This window comes from Diadema setosum, chromosome 11 (assembly GCF_964275005.1).
Source record: "Diadema setosum chromosome 11, eeDiaSeto1, whole genome shotgun sequence".
Classification (NCBI taxonomy): Eukaryota; Metazoa; Echinodermata; class Echinoidea; order Diadematoida; family Diadematidae; genus Diadema; species Diadema setosum.
In genome coordinates, this window is record NC_092695.1 from 34693010 (window position 1) to 34719162 (window position 26153).

The window sequence follows — 26153 nt, forward strand, 5'->3', positions numbered from 1 at the left end:
AAGAGCCTTCGGAATAACGAACCTTCGGAATAACGAGCTGTAACCGATAATACGTACAATCTAATCACAGCGCTTTTTTTCTTTTTCTATTTTCTTTTGCTGCTTTTTAGAAGGTGGTCGTCTTAACATGCTTAAGCTTCGAATTCTGTCGACACGAAGTACGATGGTCGTTACGGGCTTACGTCAACAATACGTTACTTGCTATAACATTGCCAAAGTATAGCTGTATAGTGTAGTCCAATATAGTCTATACTAAGTAACTTGCCTTGTCTTTATTTGTGTTTGTGTGTGTGTATGTGCGTGTGTGTGTGTGCGCGTGCGTGCGTGTTGTATGTTCTCATCTTTTACAGTATAACACTTAGACTTCAAAAGCACCTGCTCTTCTTGGTCGGTAAACTGTTGCCGATTCTTTTGTTGTTGTTGTTGTTGATTTTTGTTTTTGTTTAGTTAACATCCTACTAACATAATCCCATGGAGATAATCTTTAATATTGGTCGTAATTTCATACAGAGAATACATATTTACGTTTATTATATATGTATATGTAATATATACATATATATATATATATATATATATATATATATATATATTAGTGTGTGTATGTGTGTGTGTGCGTGTGTGTGTTACGGGTTCATTAAAACCCAAAGGTTGATAGACCGACGGTGGGCGTAATCAGTCTGACAATTTGATTTATCAAGAATTCACCGAGAGAAGTATGTAAACAATGATTTGCCATTGCACCGTACATAGCCATTTCATTGATGGATTATTCATTGCATTTTACCCTTCTGCGGGATCAAACTTCAACAGGTATCATATTTTAAGACATGCAGTAAAAGTTGGCGTAATACAATTCAAAATTATACCGCTTTGCCTGCATATTGTACATTGCGAGGTATAGTTTTTAGAGTATTAGTTTCGGTGTCCTTGGCAGATATTGAATTTTCACCTTTCCACAAAATAATGTTTTTTTTTCTTTCTTTCTTTCTTTCTTTGGTTTGAAAATACGATATCTGCATGGCACGTGATTTACGAGATTTTAAAAGTTAGAAAAAGACATTGCATGGTGTTGCATTAGTATGCAAATAGATAAAACGCGCATCATCAGTATCTCCGTCCCATGTACCTTGCAAAAATTATGCTTACATGTTTGTACCTGTATAATATTGTACATAGGTAATCATATCGTATATATGTTTATTTCTTGTAAGGTGTACGTCACACTTTAGGCGTTGATGATCATCAGTAATTGGAAATGGAGTACATAGTTGGACATCCAATGGCAAGAGTGCCTCTGTTCTTGACTCTGATGAAAATTACTCTATATGTGTATATAAAAAGGTTTGTTGCGTTTATAAAGGCATCATTTCCTGCACCATGTAGGATCATAGCAATTTTCATACTTTTACCAAGTTTTCTTGCTGTCTTTCGTCACATTGGCAAATTGAATTGTTCGCAACATAATTGTTATAGTAGTAATTATTGCTTCATGATTGATTGAGGTTTTACTCCGAACATGCATTTCGACATTGATTGTCTGATTTTATGATTTCAGCAAATCGTCCACAGTTGATTGGCTTTATCTTTTACCTCGACAATTCAGATAGAGCAAAATATCTTTGCATAGTGGTCTGTATAGGGGTATTATTATGATAATAACACTATGTTTTCAAGAATATGTGCCTAGAAATCGTCATGTTTATCGATATTCAATAAAATATTCTTGAAATAAAAACCATCTATACCATTCTACAATGTGCCTATATGGTCTGTTCCTTCATCATTACGACTGCATGATTATTGCTAACAAGAAAAATAAATAAAGAAAGAAAGAAAGAAAGAAACTCTATTCCACATACGTAGAAAGAGCTGAAATGATAATGAAACTAGAGAACAGTGTAGGCATTTAATGCTATAATGCCGGTGCTAATGAGAAACCTTGTACGCCGTAATAGAACGGGATGAACGCAACTTAAAGCGCGACAGCACATAACAGCTGGCCGAAAAAAAAAACAAACAAACAAGGCGGTCCGTTGTGAGACGCGACGGAAAATATTGTATACAAATTAGTCTAGCCTGACCAGATTCCGTAAGAACTGCGTCTGATAGCTACATGTTCACCGGAGCGAGGACTGAAACGAATAAGAATACCCGCGGACACTACATTTTGGACAATGTTAACGGCATGAACGGGGCTGCCGTGGCCGCCGGGAACATGGTGTAAACGTCACGGAGATATAAACTTGGAGCTCGATCGCATTCCGGCTCATTGAGCAAATTCTTCTGTTGTTGACATGATATATTATTGACATTGTCTGCCCTCCTATAATATTATGGTCGTAAGTCCCTTTGTATTTGTGCTAATTTGTTGGTTTTGTCTGTGTGACTTATAATAGGCAATTGTCATGACTTGGAATATCAAACTTGCTTAATTTCAAGGGGCGTACGTGACACCCGGGATAATCTCCTTGCTCTGTTCTCGTATATATGATTATATAATATGTACAGTGTATATATATATATATATATATATATATATATATATATATATATATATATATATAAGTGATCAGAAGGCATATGACATGTGTCAAGAGTGTTTACAACTATTGACATTTTTATACCGGGTAAACGTTTGTTCAAGTCAAAACTTAAGATGCTTCCACTACTTCCAATACTTGCATGACTTAATTCCTATGATTAAAGAGCAGCATTCATTTCAACTTCATACCCTGATGAATCCAATATGGCATGCGCATTTGTATTCATCAAAGTATAAAGGTTATGATGATAGATTCTATCAATGAGACTTGTTTAACGTGGCCATAACTATTTGCACAATAAATGTTTTCTTTCTTCTTCTTTTTTTTTTAAAAACCCCACATAATGAATTGCAGTTTTTAATCTTCTCTTCCGCCAGTCATCGACGATGATGTATAAATCTACACCATGATAATGTTGACGAATTCATTTGTAGCTATTTTTCATATCTATTCAATAATGTTTAAACATATCAGAAGTATACCCTGCAGCTGTTTCTCGCCATGAAAGATATGAAGGTTTGCTCTCCGACAAGATCGAATTGGTTCTATTCTCATATTTTGACATTTCGGGCGAGCCTTGGTGCTATACGTTTGCTTTATAATTATGTTTGCCATGCATGTGCCTCTGCATGACACAATAACGATACCCTTAATTTCTTGTGAGATAAGTAGCTTCATTAATTACCATTAGCAACATTAATCGTAATGTAATAACAAATCGTAATGTAATAACAAAATGCCTCACAGGGAGTGTTATCAATATCTCAAGGGTCTCATTAAACATTATCGTTTATCATCAAACCAAAGTCTAATCGAATGGCACCTAGAAGTGCCTCCTCCCCCCCCCCCCCAAAAAAAAAAAAGAACAGGAGAGCAAAGACGCAAAAAGAATAGAGAGATAATATTAGTGATTAGTAATTCACCAAAAACCAAAACCCAAAACCAGAACTTTTGAAATGATTATTCAAATATTCTGAACTCTTCATTAAGTGTTCTTTAAGTCAGTAGGTACTCCTTTACATTCTTTTATTTTTAATGCACCGAATACACCCACAATATCATTTTCAGGGAGAATTGTCCTTTTAAATACAACAGTTTGGACTGATATATATATATATATATATATATATATATATATATATATATATATATATATATATATATATATAATATAAAGGCGATGAAGACAAACAAGTTGACATAATGCATTAGAGTCCAACTTCATTTATTTGTAAACCAAATTTTCGACCCTTGCACGGATCTTCCTCAGGGTAACAGACTGTTACCCTGTTACTGTCGAAAATTTGGTTTACAAATAAATGAAGTTGGATTCTAATGCATTATGTCAACTTGTTTGTCTTCATCGCCTTCATGCTCTTATTCCAACACGCGGATAATAATACCATTATATATAATATGTATATATATATATATATATATATATATATATATATATATATTTATTATTGTTGTTATTATTGTTAGTATCACCATTATTATTATTTTTTTTAATCATTATCATTATCATTATTGTAATTATATTCTTATTATTATCATTATTATTATTATTATCATTATTATTATTAATATTATTATTATTATTATTATTATTATTATTATTATTATTATTATCATCATTATTATGTAATATACTGAATATCCCTGACTTGTTGCCTCTGTAATCTTCACTTTTATAGGTTGTATCCCTTTGTGTCACCACTTCGGTCGTACGTATACTGTCATGTTGTCAAAGCGGTACTTGTGAATTGCCATAAATGATTAGTTGCTGCGCAATTCTGGAATTTTTTCGGCCAGACAAGCACTCCGGAAATGATTGTCTCGTGATGATAATGTTGGCTAATATTAATAATTAACAGGCTTTATTTGATGAAGAAGCACGGCATTTGATGTAAAAAAAAATGATATTGCACATGACTACATGATGTTTTTAAGGCGTAATCAGTGATTCGTCAAATTTCAAGACAAATGAATATTTTGATCATTATGTTTTGCATTGCACAATTTTATGATGCAATCAGACAAGAAGAAAATAAATGAGACAGTATACGATCGTGCAATTCATTGTATAAAGATGTTCCACATTCATGGGGATATAACTATTAAGCGTGGAATCTGAATGAAGTCAGTCTATTTCATCTTTGCATAGATATTCAGTAAAAAAAAAAAAAAAAAAAGTTTATGCACAGAAGATTGCCATTCATTAAAAACACAAAAATAGCAATTAACGAAAGATTATCATATGACTGTGTTGAAAGAGTGACTTATCCCGAATCATTCGTTATCATATTTTGTGTGGAATGTGTTTATGTCTAGATGACGAGGAGGTATTGTTTGCGATCGATCGAGAGTGCAAAAATCAACTAATATTGATGAGACTAGAAAGATAATAAGAGTCCTTAATTTCTATTAAACACCGTGTTTTATACCATTTCTAGACATAGTGGTAAACGCATTTAATGTGGACAGACCAAAATGCGACAAGTTGGTCTGTCCATGTTACATGCGTTCACCACTAAGTCTAGAAATGGTGTAAAACATAATGTTTAGTAGAATTTTAGAGCTGTTATCATCATCTCTTTTAGATATTCGGCTATTCAACTGAAAAACAACACCACAGTTTCAATGAGCATTCATGAAATGACCTTCATAATGTTAGTAGGGTCTACATAGATTATACACTATCTAGCGTTACAGCGTTCACCCAATTTTTTCATTCTGGCATAAATTCTAATAGATTGCCAATTGTTTACAGCAATTCTAGTGCAAAGTTATCTGTCATTAAAGTGTTCTAGAAGATCATATTATTGTATTGGAGGGGGGGGGGTAATGCACATTGGAAACAGAAAATAAAGCAACATCCCTGAATAATACCCTTTTACTGTGGAAATGCTCATGTGGACCTACTAATACAATAACAATAATATTATACACATGAGAGCAGGGAGGGGTGAAAACTGCTTGAGACCAAAGACATATCTAGTCAGTGTAATCCGAAATGCACATTTCTCCCAATGCTCGTCCAGCTTATTGCATCAACAGAGCTCGCCGAGACCACAACTTCTGGAAGAGAATTCCACATATCGACCAATCTGTTGGCAAATATGAAAATAAAAATAAAGTAAAATAAATCAATAAATAAAAAAAATAAGAGAGTAGGACCTACTTCCTCACATCCAACTTTGCACAAGTGTTGCTCGGTATATCATGGTACATTGTATTTGAAATATTGCATTTATTAATACTGTGGTATAAGAAGGATTTGCCGTTGGAAATATTGACTCATTCTCTTTCCTTCTTTTTTCTTACTTCTTCTTCCTATTTCTCTTCGATCTCAATACTTCTTACTTCTTCCTCTCTCTTTTTTATTTTCTTCTTCTTCTTCTTTTGTGTGTGTTTGTCTAATGATATTTCAATGCACCATTTGAAATGTCAAAGTCTTCTTCTCCAATCTCTTAGATCCTTCCCCAGGATCCTTCTTCCCGAAAGACAGCAAACCAAAGCTTCAGTGACTCATTGAGAGGAAGAGCGCTACAGCTTCTACATGGATTACTGTATACTAGTTCTCTTTGATCACGACACCTTCCGCTCTAGCATTCAAATTTACGGACGACCGTAGAGGGTGTCTTTCTTGATTTTCTGAAAGTTACAGAAACCATACCACTCCGCTGAGTTTGTGTCCGCTCTCGGTGCATGGGGTCCGCTGTCCTGTGTCAGTGAAACTCTCGGACTTGTGGAATTGCTCATTTGACATCGAAATGTGAGTCGATTTCTCATCAGTTTTATTTGATTACATGGTAGGCATCCGTACAGATGTTCTGCTTGGTTGATAGCTGGTCGCAACTGGTAGATCTCCCATGTAAATGTTATGGGATAATGCTCCTTCGATGGTCACTTGTAATTTACATTGTCCCACATGCTTAAATATGTGTAAGTTGGATTTGGCGTTTCTATCTTTTGAGAACTTGTTCGGACGATTGTGTTGTTCGGGGGTCGTGCAAGCATGGAGCTACTAACAGAGAAAGTGTAATGAGAATTCATTGATTGAAAATTTGCCGCTTATCTAGAGCTCTAGAGTAGGTAGAGAGATCTAGACCAGTCTGAGAAGGAAGGAATTTCTAGATTTTAGTTGTATAGATCTCTAGATCTAACCTGTTAGAGTACAATTTTAGTTTATCGGCACCCGCACCAAAATTCGACCTCCTGGACGCCTGCCTGTGTCAAAGCCTCTTAAAAGGTTTGACTGTGCGCAAAAGCACATAGGTTTCTACATGTAGGGTTGTGGTTGAATTATGCAATTTATGGGCGGCTTGCGTTTATCTAGACTAGATCAGTCTAACTATACACAGCCCAGTCGCCGCTGTACATACGTAGCGCGACAGGGCTGTACCAACGAAGCTCCAAACACGAAGAGGGTCCAACGATAGCATGCGATCGGATTGAATTTTGATACTTTAGATCATTTTTTTGTCACTTCAAACTCATCTGACGAACAAAATGATAATGAGACTTCATATCTATGCTATGAATATTGAAATTTAGATTTGATAACTTACCTAAAATGATGGTTATATGCAGCATGTGTGAACGGTTCACGAACGGTACATCGTCTTTCACGCCAGGCCATTTCCAATATCCGGGAGGTCACATGATCTGAATGCCCTTTCAAAAGGTCGCGCTGTCGACCGTGCTGCTACACCAACACTCAAGCAGCGCATCGCACGCACGCAAAAGATTTCCGCAGAGATCAAGGCGCCATTTTGAATTCTGCAACGATGAACCCTGACGGTGTTAGGGAATCCGCCAGAAAGTATCATTTTTTGGTTCCACGGACTTATCACGAGGGCTCTCAATGGACTTACGAACCTTCTGTAATACAAGCATGCACTTAAGGTGAGTAACGTTTGGTAACGTGTACATTGTTTATAAAGAACGTATAAATTTTCATAAGTTTTGTAGTTGTGTTGTGGTTCCCCACTTTGTAGGTGCCCGCTCGTTGGTCAGACGCTGTATTCGCGTAGCGTATTAACAGCGTCTGGTCGGGCTAAGATCAGTCTAGTATAAATTTACATACACTTTTAAAGCTTTGAAATTTAACTTTGATCCCCTTGCACGGTCATTTCTGAATTTGACTTCAAGTTCTAGGTTTAATCACCAATGACTGATTGGTAGCACTGCAGTTTCATATCATGCTTATGGTTATGTTACTAGAGAGAGAAAAGAAAACCATAGGAAAACCAGGCAAAAGGGAGGTAACAAATAAACCACTGGCTTGAGCAAACGTTTATTTGCTGCACTGCTCAGTCATTGGCCCATTTCCGTGAGATATGGATTGTACCAATGCATAAAGGTGTTCAGTGTGATCTAATTCTGATCCAGAAAAGTTTGGGCATTTGCTATTAAAGCAGCAATGTTTGTTTTTGATGACTGGATTGTTCATTGTGTTTACTTTGTGTTTTGTTTCATTTTGTTTTTTCTTTTTGTCACAGGGCTGATTATTGGAAATCTAATCCAAGGAAATTTTGTGACTTTTGTCAGTGCTGGTTTGCTGATAACAAGTCTGTAAGTAAAAGGATTTCCTTCTCACACATTTTCAGCTGGTCATTTTATGTGTGTCAGAGATGATAATAAAATCAGAAATATCAGGAATGTCCCTGACAAAAGGTGTGGCAAACCGTTATATGAACTAAACTCCCTCAAAATGTTGCAGCCGTGATGCAATAACTCGTCAGGACTGTTTTTGTCACTGAGCCATATTGCATCATAGAATTCAGCCCAGATGCAATAGACAATTTAATGTGATGTTACAAAAGCGTGCAATAAGAATACTCTGTAATGTAGATCCGTTTGCACACACTGCAGTACTGTTTAAGAAATTGAACATTTTGAAAATTGATCAAATTGTGCAATTACAAGTGGCTACATTTATGTTTTTATACTTTAAAGGTGTCTTACCTGTCACGTTCCATAATTCGTTTACCCCAAATAGTGCAATCCATGCCTACAACACTAGATGTGCCAACGAGATATGTTTACCTTTTTACAGATATAAGTTCTCTAAGACTACAATTAGATACACTGGAGCAAAATGCTGGAATGAGTTGCCAACTTTTATTAAAGAAAGTCCAACACTCATCTTTTAAACGTAAATATAAGATGTTATTAATACAAAGTGCAATTGAGTAATTATTGTAATAATTTTGCCACTTTTTTTTTTCTGTGATGTTTCTTTGTTGTTTTTGTTCCTTGATGTATATTTGATGGAAATTGCGCACTATTTATTGTTTGTAAGGGAATCGGCCTCGATAGGCTTCATACGGCCTTTACTGATCCCTCACGTGCTATATTGATTGTATATTTTTCTCTTCTGTTTGATTGTGAACGTGATGTTTTCTTTTTAGCATGTGAAATAAATTTGAATTTGAATTTGAATTTGAATTTGAATTTGAATAAGTTACTAGTACTCTACTGTACTACCTGATTAAAGAGATAGCTTTATATGCTATTGAAGCTTATGTCTTGAGTGGTTTTATGTGGTGTTTGCTTATTATGCACCTATTGATCATTATATTTCTTGCTGATAGTGTTGTCTACAGGTATCTCTCCTTGAATATCAATGATATTTGTTTTTATCTTTCATGGAAATATGAATATAGTCCTTTATTCTTTTATCTTATTGTCCCAGTTGCTATGCCCTGCTATATATTCCATACAGCAACGCTGATGCTGTGATATTTTTATTTAATGCATCTCCTGCAATTAGAGTATCGAGTTCCATGAGAGAGGTAAACGTCACCAGGAAAATGTAGCCAAGAAGATTGCTGAGTTGAGGAAGAAGGGCCAAAAGCAGCATGAGACCCAGCAAGAGCTCAGCAGCTTCCTCAAGCAGATGGAAGAGGTGGGTATGGTGCTCGCTGATCTACAATCAACATTTCAATTTCAGCAGAGAATGACAAGTAGGAACTAGTGGTTAATGATTTATCTGTTCTTCGGTTGTAAGTACAAGTATCCATAACTTTGATCAAAACCATGATATTTGACTGAGTGACTAAATGGGCTGGCATTGCATTGCAAGTATTCAAATCTCCATCACAAACTCTCCCTCCATTTTCACCAATTGCTTTGTTTTGGTTTGTTTTTGTTTTTCCTTGGTCTCTCTCTGTAGCTCTCTGGGTAGCAATTGAGCATTACCACTCTACATCTGCAAATCATAACAATGATATGTGTGCCGAGACATAAGGCAGAAACACCGATATGACACTAGATGGTATTCATCACCACCAGTTGATATGATGTAGGGAATTTAGTGAAAAACAACACAAAATCAGAACAAGCTAGCTGACTATGAAATCTTGTTCAAATTTTTTGTGGTTTGTGAAAGCAATAATAGGAAATTTATAGAGGGTTTTCATTTAACTTTTTCCTCTTTCGTCATTGTTATTTTTTTTTTTTCTCTTTCCTACTGACAGGGGGCCATGAAAGCTTTCAAGAAGGATGTTGCCCAAAACCCTGACTTAGTCCCAGAGTACAAGGTGGCTCTTGTTCAAAAGAAAGTACGCGAAGCTCAAAGTAAGTTACAGGTTGTCTCAATCACACCTCTAGCAGCAGAGGTGTTAAGTCCTCATTTTCACTCTTAGTTGTTGATGCTCTTTTTTTCACTGTGTTGCAAGACATTTAAGGGCTGAAATGGATATTCATAATTGGCATGTTCAATTAAAATCTTGCAGAAAGTAAATGAGATCTGACCAAAGTAATAGGCTGATTCTATAAGATGTAAATCTGTCCACACAACTACATGTACTATCTTTATCTTAACACTGGCTGCGCCAACATTCTGGCCCGATTTGGGGTGTCCTCCTTTTTCAATCTCACCTTCCCGAGCTCCTCTTCCACCCATCTCTTCCACGTCTTCTTTGGTTGTCCTCACTTTTGTGGCTCATTCACTTTAATCTCTAGCACTTACTCAGAACATGGTCATCATCCTTCCGTAACACATGCCCATACATCCGCATTCCATTTGCCCTTTGCCAGCTTTCAAGAAAGCTTTCAAGTAGGATTTTGCATTTTGTATCAAATTATTGTTCAATTGAAAAAAAACAAACTCCAGAAATTGTGGCTTTTATGGAAGGGGCTTGAAGTTGATGATTTATGAACCCAGGGACGTGATTTCTATGCATTTCCCTATGCACAAAGCAACAAGTATTACTCTATTTGTTCCAGTCACGTGGAACATAATGCTAGTGGCATATAAAATAAAAGCAAGAGACTATTAAGCAAAGGGATGAAGATATGGGGTAAGCTGGAAAGCAGTAGATGACAGAATTGATTCCCCCTGGTTCCTTTTTTCACCATGGCCGGCAGAACCAGGGGGGCCGCCCCCCCCCCCCCACTTTTTGTGCAACATACAAAGGAATATACATAAAGTGTCATCACTTTGGGCACCCCCCCCCCCCCACACTTTTTTGAACCCGGAAGTACGTAAGTGGCACTAAATAGAAATAGATAGAGATCTTGAAGTGTGAGCGCAGTAAGGTTATGTTTTTCCACTGTAGACACTTCCTTTTCTTTTCTTTTATTGCCTCGTCAGCTGAAGAAACCCAAAAATGGAAGGAGAAAAATGAGCTGAAGACCTTTTTTGTTGATTGGTTGGTTGTTTTTGTTTTTGTTTTTGTTTTGCTTGTCAGCTGAAAAAAAAACCTGGAAATGGAAGGGGAGAGATGAGCTGAGGACCTTTTTTTTTTTTTTTTTTGGCTTGTCAGCTGAAGAAACCCAGAAATGGAAGGGGAGAGATGAGCTGAGGACCTATTTTTTTTTTTTCCTTGTTAGCTCATGAAACCCGGAAGTGCCCTCCCCACTTTTGAAAACGCTCCGCTGGCCCTATTCACGACATGTTTATTAAACTTCAGATCAGCAGTTGCAATCTTACAAATTTCATTCATACAGACACAGACAATTCAAGAAAACTCATACCCCATATCTTCAATCCTCTGTTTAATAATCTCTTGCTTTCAAGCCGTATTTTATCTAAAGTGGACGAAATGTCGATTTTCAGATGCGCCCTCAGCCCTGCCCGGTAGTCGCACCCAGCCAGCGGGGGATGGAGTTGCTACGGAACAAGCAGCAACATCGGCGGCAGCAACGGCAGCCACCTCCACCACTGCCTCCTCTTCGTTGGGGCAGAGCCAGACAGAATGGGTAGAAGCAGTGAGTCCAGATGGACACACCTACTACTGGAACACGGTGACAGGAGGTGTGTGGGTTTCTTTTCCTTGTTTGGTTTCTAAATCTCTGACTTTATGCTTGCTTTTTTGTTGTTGTTATTGTTCCTCATGTTATTTCTCATGTGTTGAGATTTTAGCTGTGAAGTGCATTCATTTTAATTTTTCTAGCTCATTCAACTTTTTCCTCAGTGAGTTATATTTTTTGTCTTGACAGAGTAAAGTGTTCATTTTCCTTGACCTTTTTTTCTTGCCCCTCAGGACTGCTATCTTATACTTCCCTTTTATTATGCAGCTTTTTACTTTGTATTCTGTGTTATACAACACCTAAAAAGAATGTAGCTATCCAGTTGGTTGATTACTCATCGCACAACATGCAGTTAAAAGTTCCATTACATGCTGTCGCTTATAGCCGTGCAATATTGTTTTAGCAAAAATGGACACTGCACGGCTGATGCCACCAACTTCCATTAACTCCTGTGTTAAACTCATGACTGACTTGAAGTTTTTGTTCCACTGCACGATTCTGATGTAACAGTAAACAAACTTTGCCATGCGCACTCAGTGGTTACAAGCATGCATTCAAGCTTGCATTTTGTCATTCTTTTTACTGTAAATAAGTACAGCCAACATTGCCTAAGTCAAATCTATTTGAACTGAAGAAATAGCTTTGACTTAGAGAAAATTCAACTTATGGGGGATTAGAATTGATAGAATATAAAGAGAAGAGGACTTCAAAAGATTTTCAACATAGGCGATTATTAGACTTATTAGATGGACCTATGCACGAGGTCAAGGATTTCTGCATATACAGTAGTGATTTTTTTTTTTAGATTATGAAAACAAACACATGACAATCATTTACATTATCTTTTTTATGCCTCCACCACGAAGTGGTGCCGGAGGCATTATGTTTTCGAGTTGCCCATCCTTCTGTCCTTCCCTCTGTCCGTCTGTCCGTCTTTCCGTTCGTCCGTAATGAATCTTGTGGACAGCATAACTAAATAACCTTTTGAGGTATCCTGATGGAACTTGGCATGTATGTGTATTAGGGGGTGAAGTTGTGCCTATCAACTTTTGGGTGCACATGCTCAAGGTCAAAAGTCAAAAGGTCAAGGTCAAATGCTCAAAATTTCACTATTTCCCCATATCTATGCAATGCCTGAAGATATTTTCTTGAAACTTAGTGTATACATGTATTACCTAATCAAGATTCTCTGGTGAAAGTTTGAGGTCATGAGGTCAAAGGGCAAAATGTCAAGTAAAATGTTAACTTTTCACTTTTTGTCCATATCTTGGAAATGTTTCAAGGTACCTTCATGGAACATGTATATGCATGTACTGACTGGCAGTGATCATTAAGGGAATTTTGGATTCATGGGGTCAAAGGTCAAGGGCAGCACTTCAAAATTTTACTATTTCCCTCATATTTATGCAATGCCTGCAGGATTTTTTTTTTCAAACTTGGTGTTTGCATGTATAAACCATTAGATATTCTCTTGGAAGGTTTTTTCCTTCTTTTTTTTTTTTTTTGCCAAAAAGGTCAAAAGGTTAAAGATCAAGTGAAAGTGCTGAACTTTACTACTTTTTCCATATCTCGCAGGTGGCTCAAGTGATCTTGAAACTTAGTACATATTTATGCATGTTCTGCCTGACAGTGAGTCTCTTATGAATTTTAGGGTCAAAGGTCAAGGGTCAAAGGCCAGATGAAAATGGTAACAATTTACTATTCAATACAGAAATTGCACTTTTTCTCCGTACCTTGAAAATTATTCAATGCATAAACTTACAAAAGGGTCAAAGTCATGTAAAAGTCCTAAAATCCCCAAATACATGCTTTCCCATTCATCCAATTAAAGCTAGGTCAAGGAAGGTGAACATTTAACACATTTGTGACAAACATGTCATTTTAATATTCTGCCAATTTTATGAGAATGTAATCACACATTGTCCACATGTACCATAGACCTAGTAGAAGAAACATGCATTATGGTGGAGGCATACCACTAGTTTTTTCATGATATCGTTTTAAAGTTCTGAAAGTTTTAGATCTTGTGACTCTTTCTGTTTTTGTATACCACAGTCTGATTTTTATCAAACATGTTTGTCTTATGCCAGGTGGTAATGCTTACATCTCTGCTATCTACATTTTCCTTTCATTTCCATGTTATCAGAATCCCAGTGGGAGAGACCTGAGAATTTCACTCCAGTCACAGGTGGTTCATCAACAGAAAATGAGGCTCCTGCCAACAAGGTAGTTATCATACTGTTAAAAGTTCGTTCAATTGCAACAACTTGGATTATTGTCAAGTATGCTTATTACAAATCATGTTTTTGCTAATATCTAAATCACGTAAAAAAAAAAAAAAAAAAAAAAAAAAAGAAATGGAAGAAGAACAGGTGCCCAATGTTCATTGCAGAATTTAGAAGTTTGCAAAGATACAGACTTAAAGGGTGTGTACAGTTCTGGTCAAGGTGAGGATTTAGCTTTTAACGTTTTGCGAGATATTCAGAAACCACTCTATGAGATGTTAAAGAGCATGTAATTCTAATGGGTATCAGAAGTTTATTTGATGAAAATTGGTTTTGAAATGGCTGAGATATCCAAAAACAAGGTGAAACAAAGAGATCCTAATAAAAGGCGTGGCCTGTCCCCTTTTATTATTATTACTTTTTTGGATATCTCAGCCATTTGAAAACCAATTTTCATCAAATAAACATTGAATCCTTCTTAAAATTACATGCTCTTTCATATTTCATAAGAGGTTTCTCATTATATTAGGAATGTTCAAAACATGAATCCCCACCTCAGCCAGTACTGTACAGTCCCTTTAAGTTATCTCTCCCTCTTATAGACAATTTCATGTTCACTGGGATGAAATGACAGATTCCTGACACAGCCAGTTCGGTAAAATTGTATGCTTTCAGAAAACGGACCACACAAGGGAGCACAATGCACAAAAGAATGTAGTTGCATTTTATAAACGAGATATGAAACTCGTCACACTGAAGACGAGTTAGGTGATACGCTTGGGGTCATCAGATGTCGGTCATCCGTGATCGACAAAGAAAAGAATGTAATACAGAACCTTGAAGTTCTAATGAGATACTTAGTTGAACTTTTTTGGGCCTACATTATTCAGATCACATTTGTTTTTCTGTCACACAAACTAAGTGGAAATTCTGTGCGTGTGCGACTAAGTCGATTTACGGACTTTTTGAGTACTTACAGTGCATAAACTTAGACCCCGTTTACGGTGCGGGGCTGGGCCGAGCCGCGGCCGAGCTGCAATCAAGGACAACCTCAATTGCGAGGCCGAGCCCCGCAATTTAGTCCGTTTACACTGCCGGGCTCGGCCGCGCTTTTGATTCGAACCTTTCAATATTTTGTCGTAGTGGCGCTCTACCCTTTTAAACAAACGCAATTTGGTATTGTCTGGTTTTCAGATCCTTTGCCAACTGAATTCCGTGGCGACGAAGTCGCCGTTCGGGCAAAGGCCTTTGTCGAAGGAGAAAATCCTTTGCAGGACAAAACCACCTTAAACTATACTAGTTTTCGACGTTGAAGTGGTTAATATCCTGAATAGCGAAATAGTACAGGCGAGGGTTTGGAAGCCAGACTAAAATTGGCCGCGCATTTAGCCCAGTTTGCGCTTACACTGAGAAAAAGGCCGGGCGCGACCGCGGCTCGGCCGCGGCCGAGACCACCTCCAGAGCGTGGCCTAATGCGAGGCCAATTTTGGCCCCGCATTTGGCCTTTTGCGCGTTTACACCGAACGCGGCCGAGCCTCGCACTGTAAACGGGGTCCAAGTGATCCTCGGCACGTACAAATAAAACATGACAATTAAGTGTTTATAACCATCCTGGCTTTAACAGTGGCCTTTTAAAACATGACCTTTGACCATTATTTACATAACCAATATGACTCCCTCTATAATCTTGCTATCACAATGATCAGTTCAGAGAGCTCTTACAACTATATACAAGCCTGTGAGATTTACCAGCAGTAAAACCAATGAAGCCTCCGATACAAAACAGGGGATATAGAGCAAGTGAGTCTGTTTACATGAGAATGTGATTTATCCTGGACGAAAGTGATACCTCAATTAAAGAGAAAAGGGCAAAAGAAAAACGGGCCAAACGTACGGCTCTAGCGAAAGAGACATCACCTTTAACCATGTAACTATAGGTCTCCTCCAACTAAGAGTACACTTTGAACGTAAGCTTATACGTGAATGATAATTTATGATGATCTCACGTGATCGACACACATTCAAAGGGGACAGTTAGAAGTGGAAGGAGTGCTTAATCGTGTCATTAATTCCTAATCAATGACACCACTACTATAGGCATATCATAATTTCTCATCTAAAATCAATGGCCTATAGGACTCATGCACCATTACTTGTATCGTGCATAAACTTTGTTTTTTAAGCTTTGAGTGAAACGTGTCATAACATAATTCTGTAATTCCATCAGCAGTGATTGATATAATGAAGAAAGATATATCACCGTATTGAACGCTTAGAACCTAACGGGGGGGGGGGGGGGGGTATTATAGCATGATACTCGGTTCTTTACTGCCCAGATGCCAACAACACCCATCACCCACGGCTACGCATAGAGAAACAGCCATGGCGAAAATAAAACTTTGCTTTCTCGTAGGCAGAATGACACAGAACCCCGTCAAACACACTTTTATTGGCAGGGATGGGCATGAAAAAGTGTATTACTAATACTAAACAGCGTATGCATTCCATTCATGTGGCGCGAGATACCTCTATAGCAACATAAAGCCTGTCTTCAACTCCGTTGGTCGAACAATGACAACCTGAAATTTCAAAGATATGAGCGAGACGCTATATACACCTGGCCCAGAGTTAATTTATTCAGTTCTCATTCCTACTTCAAGTTGGGTTATGCTATTGTAATCATTCCCATCTGCAGTATAACAAAACCAAAGTGAGGGAAAAGGGGAGAGAAAAACGAGAGGTGGCAAAAGGAAAACTGCATGCACAACTGCAATCCATGTCATTGCGTGTGACAGGTGAAGCAAATGTATTAGTTGTTATAGCAGTGGTTTATGAGCATAAACTGGCAAATAGACAGACAATGTCAAATATAAAAACCATCAATTTAATGTCAGAGAAGATGGTAAACAAGATGCATTGAAACTGTAACTAAATCGCTGCTCTTCTACTCGATCACGGAACGTCTAACTTTATATTCAACAAAAAAACAAATGTTAGGGGAAAGAAACAAATTTAGATATAACATTCTTAAATTAAAAACAAGAAAAAGAAAATGTCCACGTCAGGATTAAAAAAAAAAAACGCCGCACGAACATGCATTATATTCTAGATGGGAATACGGTCTTGATGCAAAGGTCCAATGATTGTCTCATTACTTTAAAAGCAATCTATGGTTCCCTTACCATCACCAGTACCACACCACAATGACGTCTCTAAAATCAATGGTAGCACATTTATCATTGCATCATGCATTAACTCCCTTTGCCTAAACTACCAGTGGAACGTGTCATATTATATTGCGTATTTCGATCAGTAGTGATTGACTTTAAAGAAGAAAGATGATACAAAAAATTGAACGCTTACCACATTGCTTATAGGGCTATTCCAGTTTGGTACTGATCTGTTCTTTTCTCCCAGATGCCAGCAACATATGAAGGGTTTGTTTGCAAAAACCGATAAGTCCATTTTTGAAGATTTTGAAGTACGATTTCTGTTATAAAGTACAAAATAATACCTTTTAAATGATATACTGGTCACTACATATAAAGGTACATTTTTGTAGTTGTGGTCAAAAGAAGCAAAAATTTTCTTATTATTTTCTTTATTTTTCTTGACCTTTAATCGCAAATATCTCCATTTGGCAAATATGGACTTATCGGTTTTTGCAAACAAACTCTTCATATATCACCTATGGCTAACTAGTGAAACAGCCATGACGAAAATAAACGACAGAGAACCCCGTCATAATCACTACACTTGGAAAGGTGTTGCCCGAAATTCCTCATTATGAAGCAATATCAAGTCACTTCCTTCCCTGCCTGTCTTTAACTCCGTTATTTGGTCAAACAATAACCTGGAATTCCAAAGAGATAAGCGAGACGCCATGCACCTGGACTAGAGTTAATTAATTCAGTTCCCATTCATGTTAGTTATGTAAACGTACACGTTCCTAAATATCCTGCTACAGTATAACAAGAACAAATGAAGAGAAAAGGAAAGAGAAAACGAATGGTGGCAAGCGGGACACTGTAACAAGGGGCAATTTACAACATTAAGTGTGACAAAATTATTGAAGCAAACCCAATCTCCAAACTCCAATACAAAGCAAGGGAAATAGAGCAGCCGTGTTCACGGGTTACGTACACTTGATAAAATAATACGATAAATGACATCGGAGTAAAGCTGAACTGCCGAAAAAAAAGAGAAAAAAAGAAAGAACGGATAAAAGTCCTGCGGGGGTCGAACCTCTCACCTTCCGGTATGGCGTTATGAAGAACCAGCGCGCTAACCGATTATGCCACATGGCTGTCCTGAAGATCGAGTGCGAAACTTAAATCTAAATACTATTGTGACAGTGTCGACTTGTGATGGCGCTATTCAACTTCTCACAAGTGGCAGCGTGGATTCGATCAATATACAGTTGCAAAGAAAAATTGGGAATCGTTCCGTAGAGATTGCATTCTCATTTTCAGTTTTAAATTGCAAAATTGTCAACCTGATGAGGAGATTTGAAAACATAAAATGCATGATTACTAAAGCTTATTGTCTCAGCTACAACATATTTATGTTTCAGAGGAAATGGAGCAAAATCAGATGAGGTAAAGGTGCTTAAACGTTGTCAAGTCAATGCATGGTTTAAAAAAAAATCACCTCCCATAGACATAACACGTAAACTTGTCTGATTTTGAGTCTTTACCTTTAATCACAATTTCTAGTGTGATGACGTCATCATATTTCAAAACCATTACATGGACTTGAAAGGCAAATGTTCAAACTGCAACATATCTGAATTTGGGATAATATTGAGCTTAAACAACAGAGATACGAGCAAATGAATGTCAGAAACAGTACCTCAAAAAAATCAATTCCACTCTTTTCATCTAAAATGACGATATGATGACGTCATCGCGTTTTCCTGGCAATATTGATACCAGGAATGTTATTTACAATTCATATACTTTTGTAATATGCAATAGAAATATAGGGTCAACGGACGATTTAAAGAGCTATGGCGAAATAAACAAAGACATGTTTTTTCACTATATTTGCAGAAAGACGCGCACGTGGAATTTCAACTTTGACGCCAGTGCATTCCTTTGTTATAGGTCGAAATCGATCAGAAATCAATGGATATTGTTACTCAAAGTATCAGGAATCCAAATCAGTCAAAAAAATTGCATTTTCATGTTGCTTACGGGCTCTGCGCGCGAAATTGCGCGGACGGACGCGCACGCGAGAAAATGTTTGAAACGCTTAAAATTGTCTGAAACTTCGAGATTTCCCATTGGGAAGTCGTTTTGAGCCTTTTGAAATTTTGACGCGCGCTTACGCGCGCGTAATGATGACCTGTGTAACTAGCGTTAAAAAGTAAGATAGAGCGTGACCTGAACTTGATGTCCACCGAAAATGATACAGAAATGACATCTAGTTATGAAGTTATGATCGATCATGTGACAAGGTCCGAAAATCACAAAATGGCGCCTAGATGACGTCATAGATATGTTACTGTCATGAAAACCTTATTGTGGCTAGATTTTGTCATGAGACATGTTGACTGAAAATGTCATGTTATTTCGTAATGTCATTCTTGAGATATTGACGACACAAAATTGTCCAGAAAGAAAGAAGAATAAAAAAAAATAAAGAGAGATTTTGACAATCACAATAGGTGATACGCTGATAGCGTATCACCTAATTAGTCTAATCGGGGTATAAGAAATACGCTTGATTTTCCCAGAGATATTGCCATGATAGAAGTTTCTATCTACAGTTTGATGGATTCTCTTGTCAATTTGACTCTCTACCCCAATGTTCTTCAATTTTTTTTTTCTCTTTCCCTTTTATTTATTTTTGTGTTGATTTATTTATTTATTTACTTACTTAATTATTTATTTTATTTTATTTTATTTTGTTTTTTTAATATGCTTATTTTCAGGGAGGAAAGGATGATGGTGATAAGAAAGAGAGCGTAGAGGGTCAGGAGGGTAAAGGAAAGAATGAGGAATCTTCAAGAGGCACAAAGAGAAGACACGATGCCTATGGGGGATGGTCAACAGTGTCCAACGAAACGGAGGAGTAAGCTATCGTCAAGCTCTTTTGTGTGTGTGTGTGTTTGTATGTATGTATGTTTGTTGTTGTTTGTTTGTTTGTTTTCATTTTACATCTGAGAAGATTTCTGGATAGCCCACATTCAGCTGCACACGCTGATCTTTGTCGTGGTCCAGTTGTATGGTACTTGGGGAGGACCCCTGCACCACAATATGCACCCTGCTCCTTGCGATGAATGAATGAAGTGGGATCTACAAATTAAAATACATAGGTTGTGACTCTCTCACACATGGGACTTCCATTTATTGTCATGTCCGAGGGACAGATTGTTTTTGCCTTTACTCGGGGGACTGCGTTGGAACCCGAGCCATTCAATTGAAAGGGAGATTAGTCCCGACTGACCCACCTTGCTGCCCTTTATAAACACATGAACTCACTCATTGAACACTTCCATTTTTATAGTCATTCAATGTGAGATTGTGAAATCCCCATAATCTTTTAAAAGGACCTCACAGATTACTTGTAGGTATTGGATAAATGTAGTGCAAAATAAACATGATGAAAAATGGGTGAGAATATTTACCCTTAGCCATCTTAAAGCAAGACTAGAAGAAAGCAAAGCTAAGTTGTTGGGTTTCGTTATTTTGATAGTCTTGCCTCCAGGTGTTTGCTTTTATGTTTCAGACAGAGTTTTCTATGTAAATAGCATGCCATCATTGTCTCTTCATATTAATCATGGTGGATGTTTCATATGCGAGACAGATTCCGTTATTTCGGTGATTACCTTGACATGCCAGTTTTTCTCATACATATGTTTATTCTTTCAGGACTACCATTTCAAAACACCACTTATTATGCATACAGCTAGAGTGCCATGGTAATAAGTTAATGCGGCAGTCAACTTCTGTTAATAAGGTCAACTCCCTTGATTGAATTAATCTGGCACTGGAATTTTGATGCATTGACACTAAACTGGAAACAAATGAAAATTGTCCCACAAAGAGTGAATGTCCCACGTGAGAGCTCTTAACAGATGTATCTACAACATTGTATGTACAGAGAAACATGTACCACTACTTATCGGCCATTCTACTCGTCCTCAGTTTGTTTGAATAGGAACAGTGTTAGAGGTTGCTATGTGTATTCTCTGTTGTGTGTGTGTGTGTGTGTGTGTGTGTGCGTCTTTTTTTTTTCCGGGGGGATGGTTAAACCATAACGGACTATCAGTCCTTATCGTGTGCTTATCTTCGGTTCCTAGCCAGCCAAGTAACTTCCCAACTGTGTTTGCCAGGGGTAAACACGGTTATGTGCCCTTCCCTGTTCCTGAGTACATGTATATCTGCGTGATTGTGCTGCAGATACATTACCACAAATTTGTTTTCTGTGTGTGTCACTGAAAGAGAATGCCCACTTTTGCGAGGTAAAGAACCAGGCAAGGCACCCTGAGTCTGGATGCCATCATAGCTTACCTTTAACCAGGGCTCGACACTACATTTTGCTCAGTTGGCCCATTTGGGCAACTGAAATCATTGAATTTGATGTTTTGGTGACCCCAAAAAGAAATGTAGGTAAGGAAATACAGCATTTCAATTTGAATTTTAGCTGCGATATTGGGCCACCAAAAAATAACCTTTTTAGAAATTTGGTGGCCAAACATCAATTTTTCGTGACCCCACGGCACCAGGTCACTGCTAATGTCAAGCCCTGCGTTAACCCTCGCAGAATTCAACATACATGTATTCCCTTTTTTTTTAAAGCATAATAAAGGAGCACTTGACTAACCTCTTTTAGAAAGGCAGGGGGAATGATACTACCCTTAACATAGCATCTGCACAAGTCAAGGGTATTTGCTTTTCATTGAAAAAATGTATTACCTTGTGAAATGTTCTTTACATCGTATTTTGTTCCTCCACAAATTTTTATAGTCTTATTATCAAGCATTGATGGCACTCAGATGTAACCACAATTTTAAACATTCATAACTTTTGAACCGATGTCAATTTTCTTCCACCTTAACTAATTTACACTTCTAGTATTTCTTCATTCACTGTATCAACAAGTATATTTGAAGTAAATTCTCCTCTAAGTGCCAAAATATTCTCTCCAACATTCTTCAGGACGCCAGACTTGCAGCTGCCGGAGGCCAACCCGGCTTACATGAGCTCCTACGTCCCCCAGGCAGCCCAGTATGAGCCACGAGAAAAGCTCGCCTTCAAGGAGAAGACAGTGGGAAGTATCGGTACCAGCAACGACAATGTCGCCTTCAAGAAGCGGAAAGCAGGCGGCCGACAGATTCGGTCGCGTGACACCACGTCTTGACCAATTGTGCTTGACAAAAACATTAAAAAACCAGCCCCGAACTGTTTATGACTGTAAGGCAGTTTTTTGTATAAAAAAAATTCTACAGTATTTATTTTAGAGTGTGGTTCTATATTTGCCACAGCTCAATGCAAGAAGCTGGAACTCTGGAAGAAGACGTCACTACAACTTTATCGCGACAGATGGTGAGGAGTGTAACTGCCGTTTGTGTGTGGATGAGTGTCTATGCATCAAAAGCTGTCTCAGTAATGGTTAGGCATCACTGAGGCTAAAAATGCTTTAGTATTTTACCCGCATCATTCTTGTGAGTGACTATCTCATTCATTGGCGGGTATGCCAAGTTCAAACTTTAGAAAAGAAGAAAAAAAAAATCTCAGTAGCGAACATGTCAAGAAAACACAGTGGTGAACATGTCGATTTGATGCCAAATAGCTTAGGGCTTCAACTTCCAAGCAAGATACGATAACCTAATAATCCCCATTGATGGTGCTTGTGATGTCTGGCCCAATTTTGAGCAGGCCTACAGAGTGGAGACGCATGGAAATAGATGGAGTGCATCTCTTCATATCCTCCTTTTATGTTTTGTGGCTCCAACAGGGTTTCGTGCACGACATGCAGAGCATTCCATTACTGCCATCCTGTTTCTCATTTGTTTACTAAAATCCTGTGGAGGTCAGTGAATAGTATATGCACATGCGTACATACATTCATACATACATACACATACACAAACATTCATACATTCATACATACAGTGATGTGGTTGTATCATAGGTACATGAATGTAGATGTACATTGAATGGAATTTGCTTGCAATTTAGGAAACAGACCAAGCCATTTCGTGGCAAGGTGTCGAAAAGGCATAGAATATAGACTGAACCCTGAACTATCAGTGTGTTGATATTGCTTGAAACGTACGTTATGACTAATAATGAATTTTAATAATTTGTATCTTTATTTCCTAGCCATTACTTCAGCTATAGGTGTGTCCACTGGTGATACAAGTTGCTGCACGGTGTTAGGAAATATCAGCAATATTTGCAAATATATGGTGGTGATTAGATGTCACTGCACTTTGGTTTAAATTGTTTCCAGCCTCATCTTCAGGTGGGGGTTTCTACAGGTAATGTCATCTTGTTGTAAGATTAGAAATAGATAATGAATTAGTCACCTAAAATAACAGAGGTTAAAAGCTCATCAAGTAAAAGTCAAAGGCCACCAAAATGAAATTAAATTGCCATCTGGCCTCACAGTCCATTATGTACGTCCAATAATACTGTTAATACAGTGCAATGGATTTAAATAGATGGGAAAGTATGTTTTTATTTGTGTAGGGAGAGTTGAAGGTCAATCTGTGGTAAGTGATCAAAATCAATGGATCACATTAAAAAATAAATGGAAGGCCATGTGCGTGGGAAGCATAGGCATAATAAAATTCACTGTGCAGCAGTTGACTTGCTCTAGCTTTCTTGTTACACAAGTTTGCAGGTCCGAGGTAATATTAGATGAGATTCAGATGGCCATGCGGTTGCAGAAGGGCAAGTCAGCCTTTCTGTTTGTGTTGATAACATACTACAATATGCAGTCAGAGAGACTCCAACACCCAAGCACCTTCTGATCTGGAGATTCTCCCACCTGAAACCCCTAGCAAACTGGAGACTCCAACTTGATGGCGAAGTTCCTTGTGGCAGTGGACCAGGGCCCTTAAGCGGGCCCTGGAAGCTCTAGGGTTCTAGATGCTCTCTTGTGCTATCTCAGGCTTATTTTTCAACATACGGTGAAACTAAGTGAGAGATCATTTCAAGCGGGAGAACAGAGCCAGAGCGGGAGAACAGGAGATTTTTGCAAAAATTGGATTTCAGCAGGAGATCTCCCATCGATAGCGGGAGAGTTGGAGTCTCTGCAGTCAACCTTGCCTATGTGTATGAAATAGCTTCGACGTGGAGAAAATTTGAGTTAAATGAGGGATTAAAATCAATAGAATATAAAGAGAAGAGAATTTGAAAAGACATTTGACATAGGCGATTATACAGTTTATGTGAGGTCAACTCAACAAAAGTTCCTTCCCCCCTCTTTTTCTTGTGCTTGCCTGTCTTTCTTATCTCTGACTGTCTCCATGGAAACATAATATTGAATCTTTTACGCATTGCAGCAGACTGAGCAAATACCAAGACCAGATAAAAATGATCACTTCGTTCTTTGGACATGAGTTTTTATATTCAAGTACAAAGATTTGAAATCAAAAAGGGTTGTCCTTAGATACAATTGTTCTTTTTGATAGCAAATTTGCTGTTTTGTTGTTAACGGTATTTACATGAAGAGTTTGTTTGCAAAAACCGATAAGTCCATATTTGCCAAATGGAGATATTTGCGATTAAAGGTCAAGAAAAATAAAGAGAATAATAAGAAAATTGTTGCTTCTTTTGACCATAACTTAAAAAATATACCTTTATATGTAGTGACCAATATATCATGTAAAAGGTATTATTTTGTACTTTATGACAGAGATCGTACTTCAAAATCTTCAAAAATGGACTTATCGGTTTTTGCAAACAAACCCTTCATATTTTGTGGAATTGGACTCTGTTCTTTATCAATGAAAGGCTGCAACAAAGTGTATGTGGCAGTGCCAGATAATGAATACATTGTAAAATGCAGGAATGAAATGCCATGCAAATATTTTCTTGTCTCGAGTACTGATGTACGAAAATGATTTGTGACTGCCAGAATTAAGACAAATCCAGAATTGTGCGGAAGTGGTGGTGATACCCTGTGGGTCGTTTCTCTGGCCAATCAGTACAATCGGCCAGCTGTGAATTGACTTGTAAAAGTATGAATATGCAATGACATTTAAAGGTACCTTGTGCTGCACTACATGAAAAATGAATTGACTGAATGCAACCACTGTATCAATTTACTGTACCAGAAAAAGGACATTGTGTTCTGACAAGTTTGAAAAGTTGAGGCTGCACTATTTGGTTTTGATTTTGATAGATTTGTGCAATGTTCTCAAGTAAAATTGTTACCTTCCGCATCAAGGAAAACTTACTGCATACAGTTTTGTGAGGCAATCATGGTACAAGTAAGTGTATTTGAATGCTTTGTTACTGCTGCTACACTATTCCACAAGGAAGAAATACATTGTACATCGTGGTAACAGTGCCCTTTGATAGTCTTCTTGCAAAATCAACTCGACAGGCTTCAATACATATTTTTATTCCCTTGAAAACACACTCACACACACACGCACACACGCACACACACACACACACAACATACAGTATAACCATTGTAGATATACAAATTACACACATACACATGCATTATCATACATACACATTGTTGTATGTGCATGTCTACTCTAAAAACAGAATGTACACTTTCAACAGCTAGTGCTTCGTGTGCATGAATGTCAGGGAGCAGCATACGTGTACGTGTATGTGTACTGTATACCCATCCATGTGTAAATGAGTTTGGATCGCCAGGTGTCCTCAATGGACTGGTAGAGATAATAAACTTGATAAAATGCAAACAGATTGTGTTGAGTGGGGGGTGTGAGTTTGTTTTTTTGAAGAAATAGTCCTCCTTCCCCCATACAATGGGAACAAAGGAGTGGTTGACTTGTGCATGTATAATTAGTGACGTAATGCCATACGTACCTGAAAGGGTTGACTATTGAGATCACTGTGAGATATGCTTGTTTACTGCTACTCTAGGGATTCGTTTCATGACGACTCTTTTAATTGCAAAA

The 26153-nt window shown here is 37.7% G+C and overlaps 1 protein-coding gene across 1 annotated transcript; it reads left to right on the forward strand.

Annotated features, from left to right (window-relative positions):
• The first annotated feature begins 6286 nt into the window (after positions 1 to 6286).
• LOC140235058 (WW domain-binding protein 4-like) lies at positions 6287 to 22767 on the forward strand. The gene is made up of 8 exons (XM_072315095.1): positions 6287 to 6324; positions 8054 to 8126; positions 9328 to 9462; positions 10034 to 10133; positions 11617 to 11814; positions 13957 to 14036; positions 19971 to 20110; positions 22201 to 22767. Coding segments are annotated over exons 1-8 (930 nt in total). The 5' UTR covers positions 6287 to 6322; the 3' UTR covers positions 22403 to 22767.
• Positions 22768 to 26153: the final 3386 nt, after the last annotated feature.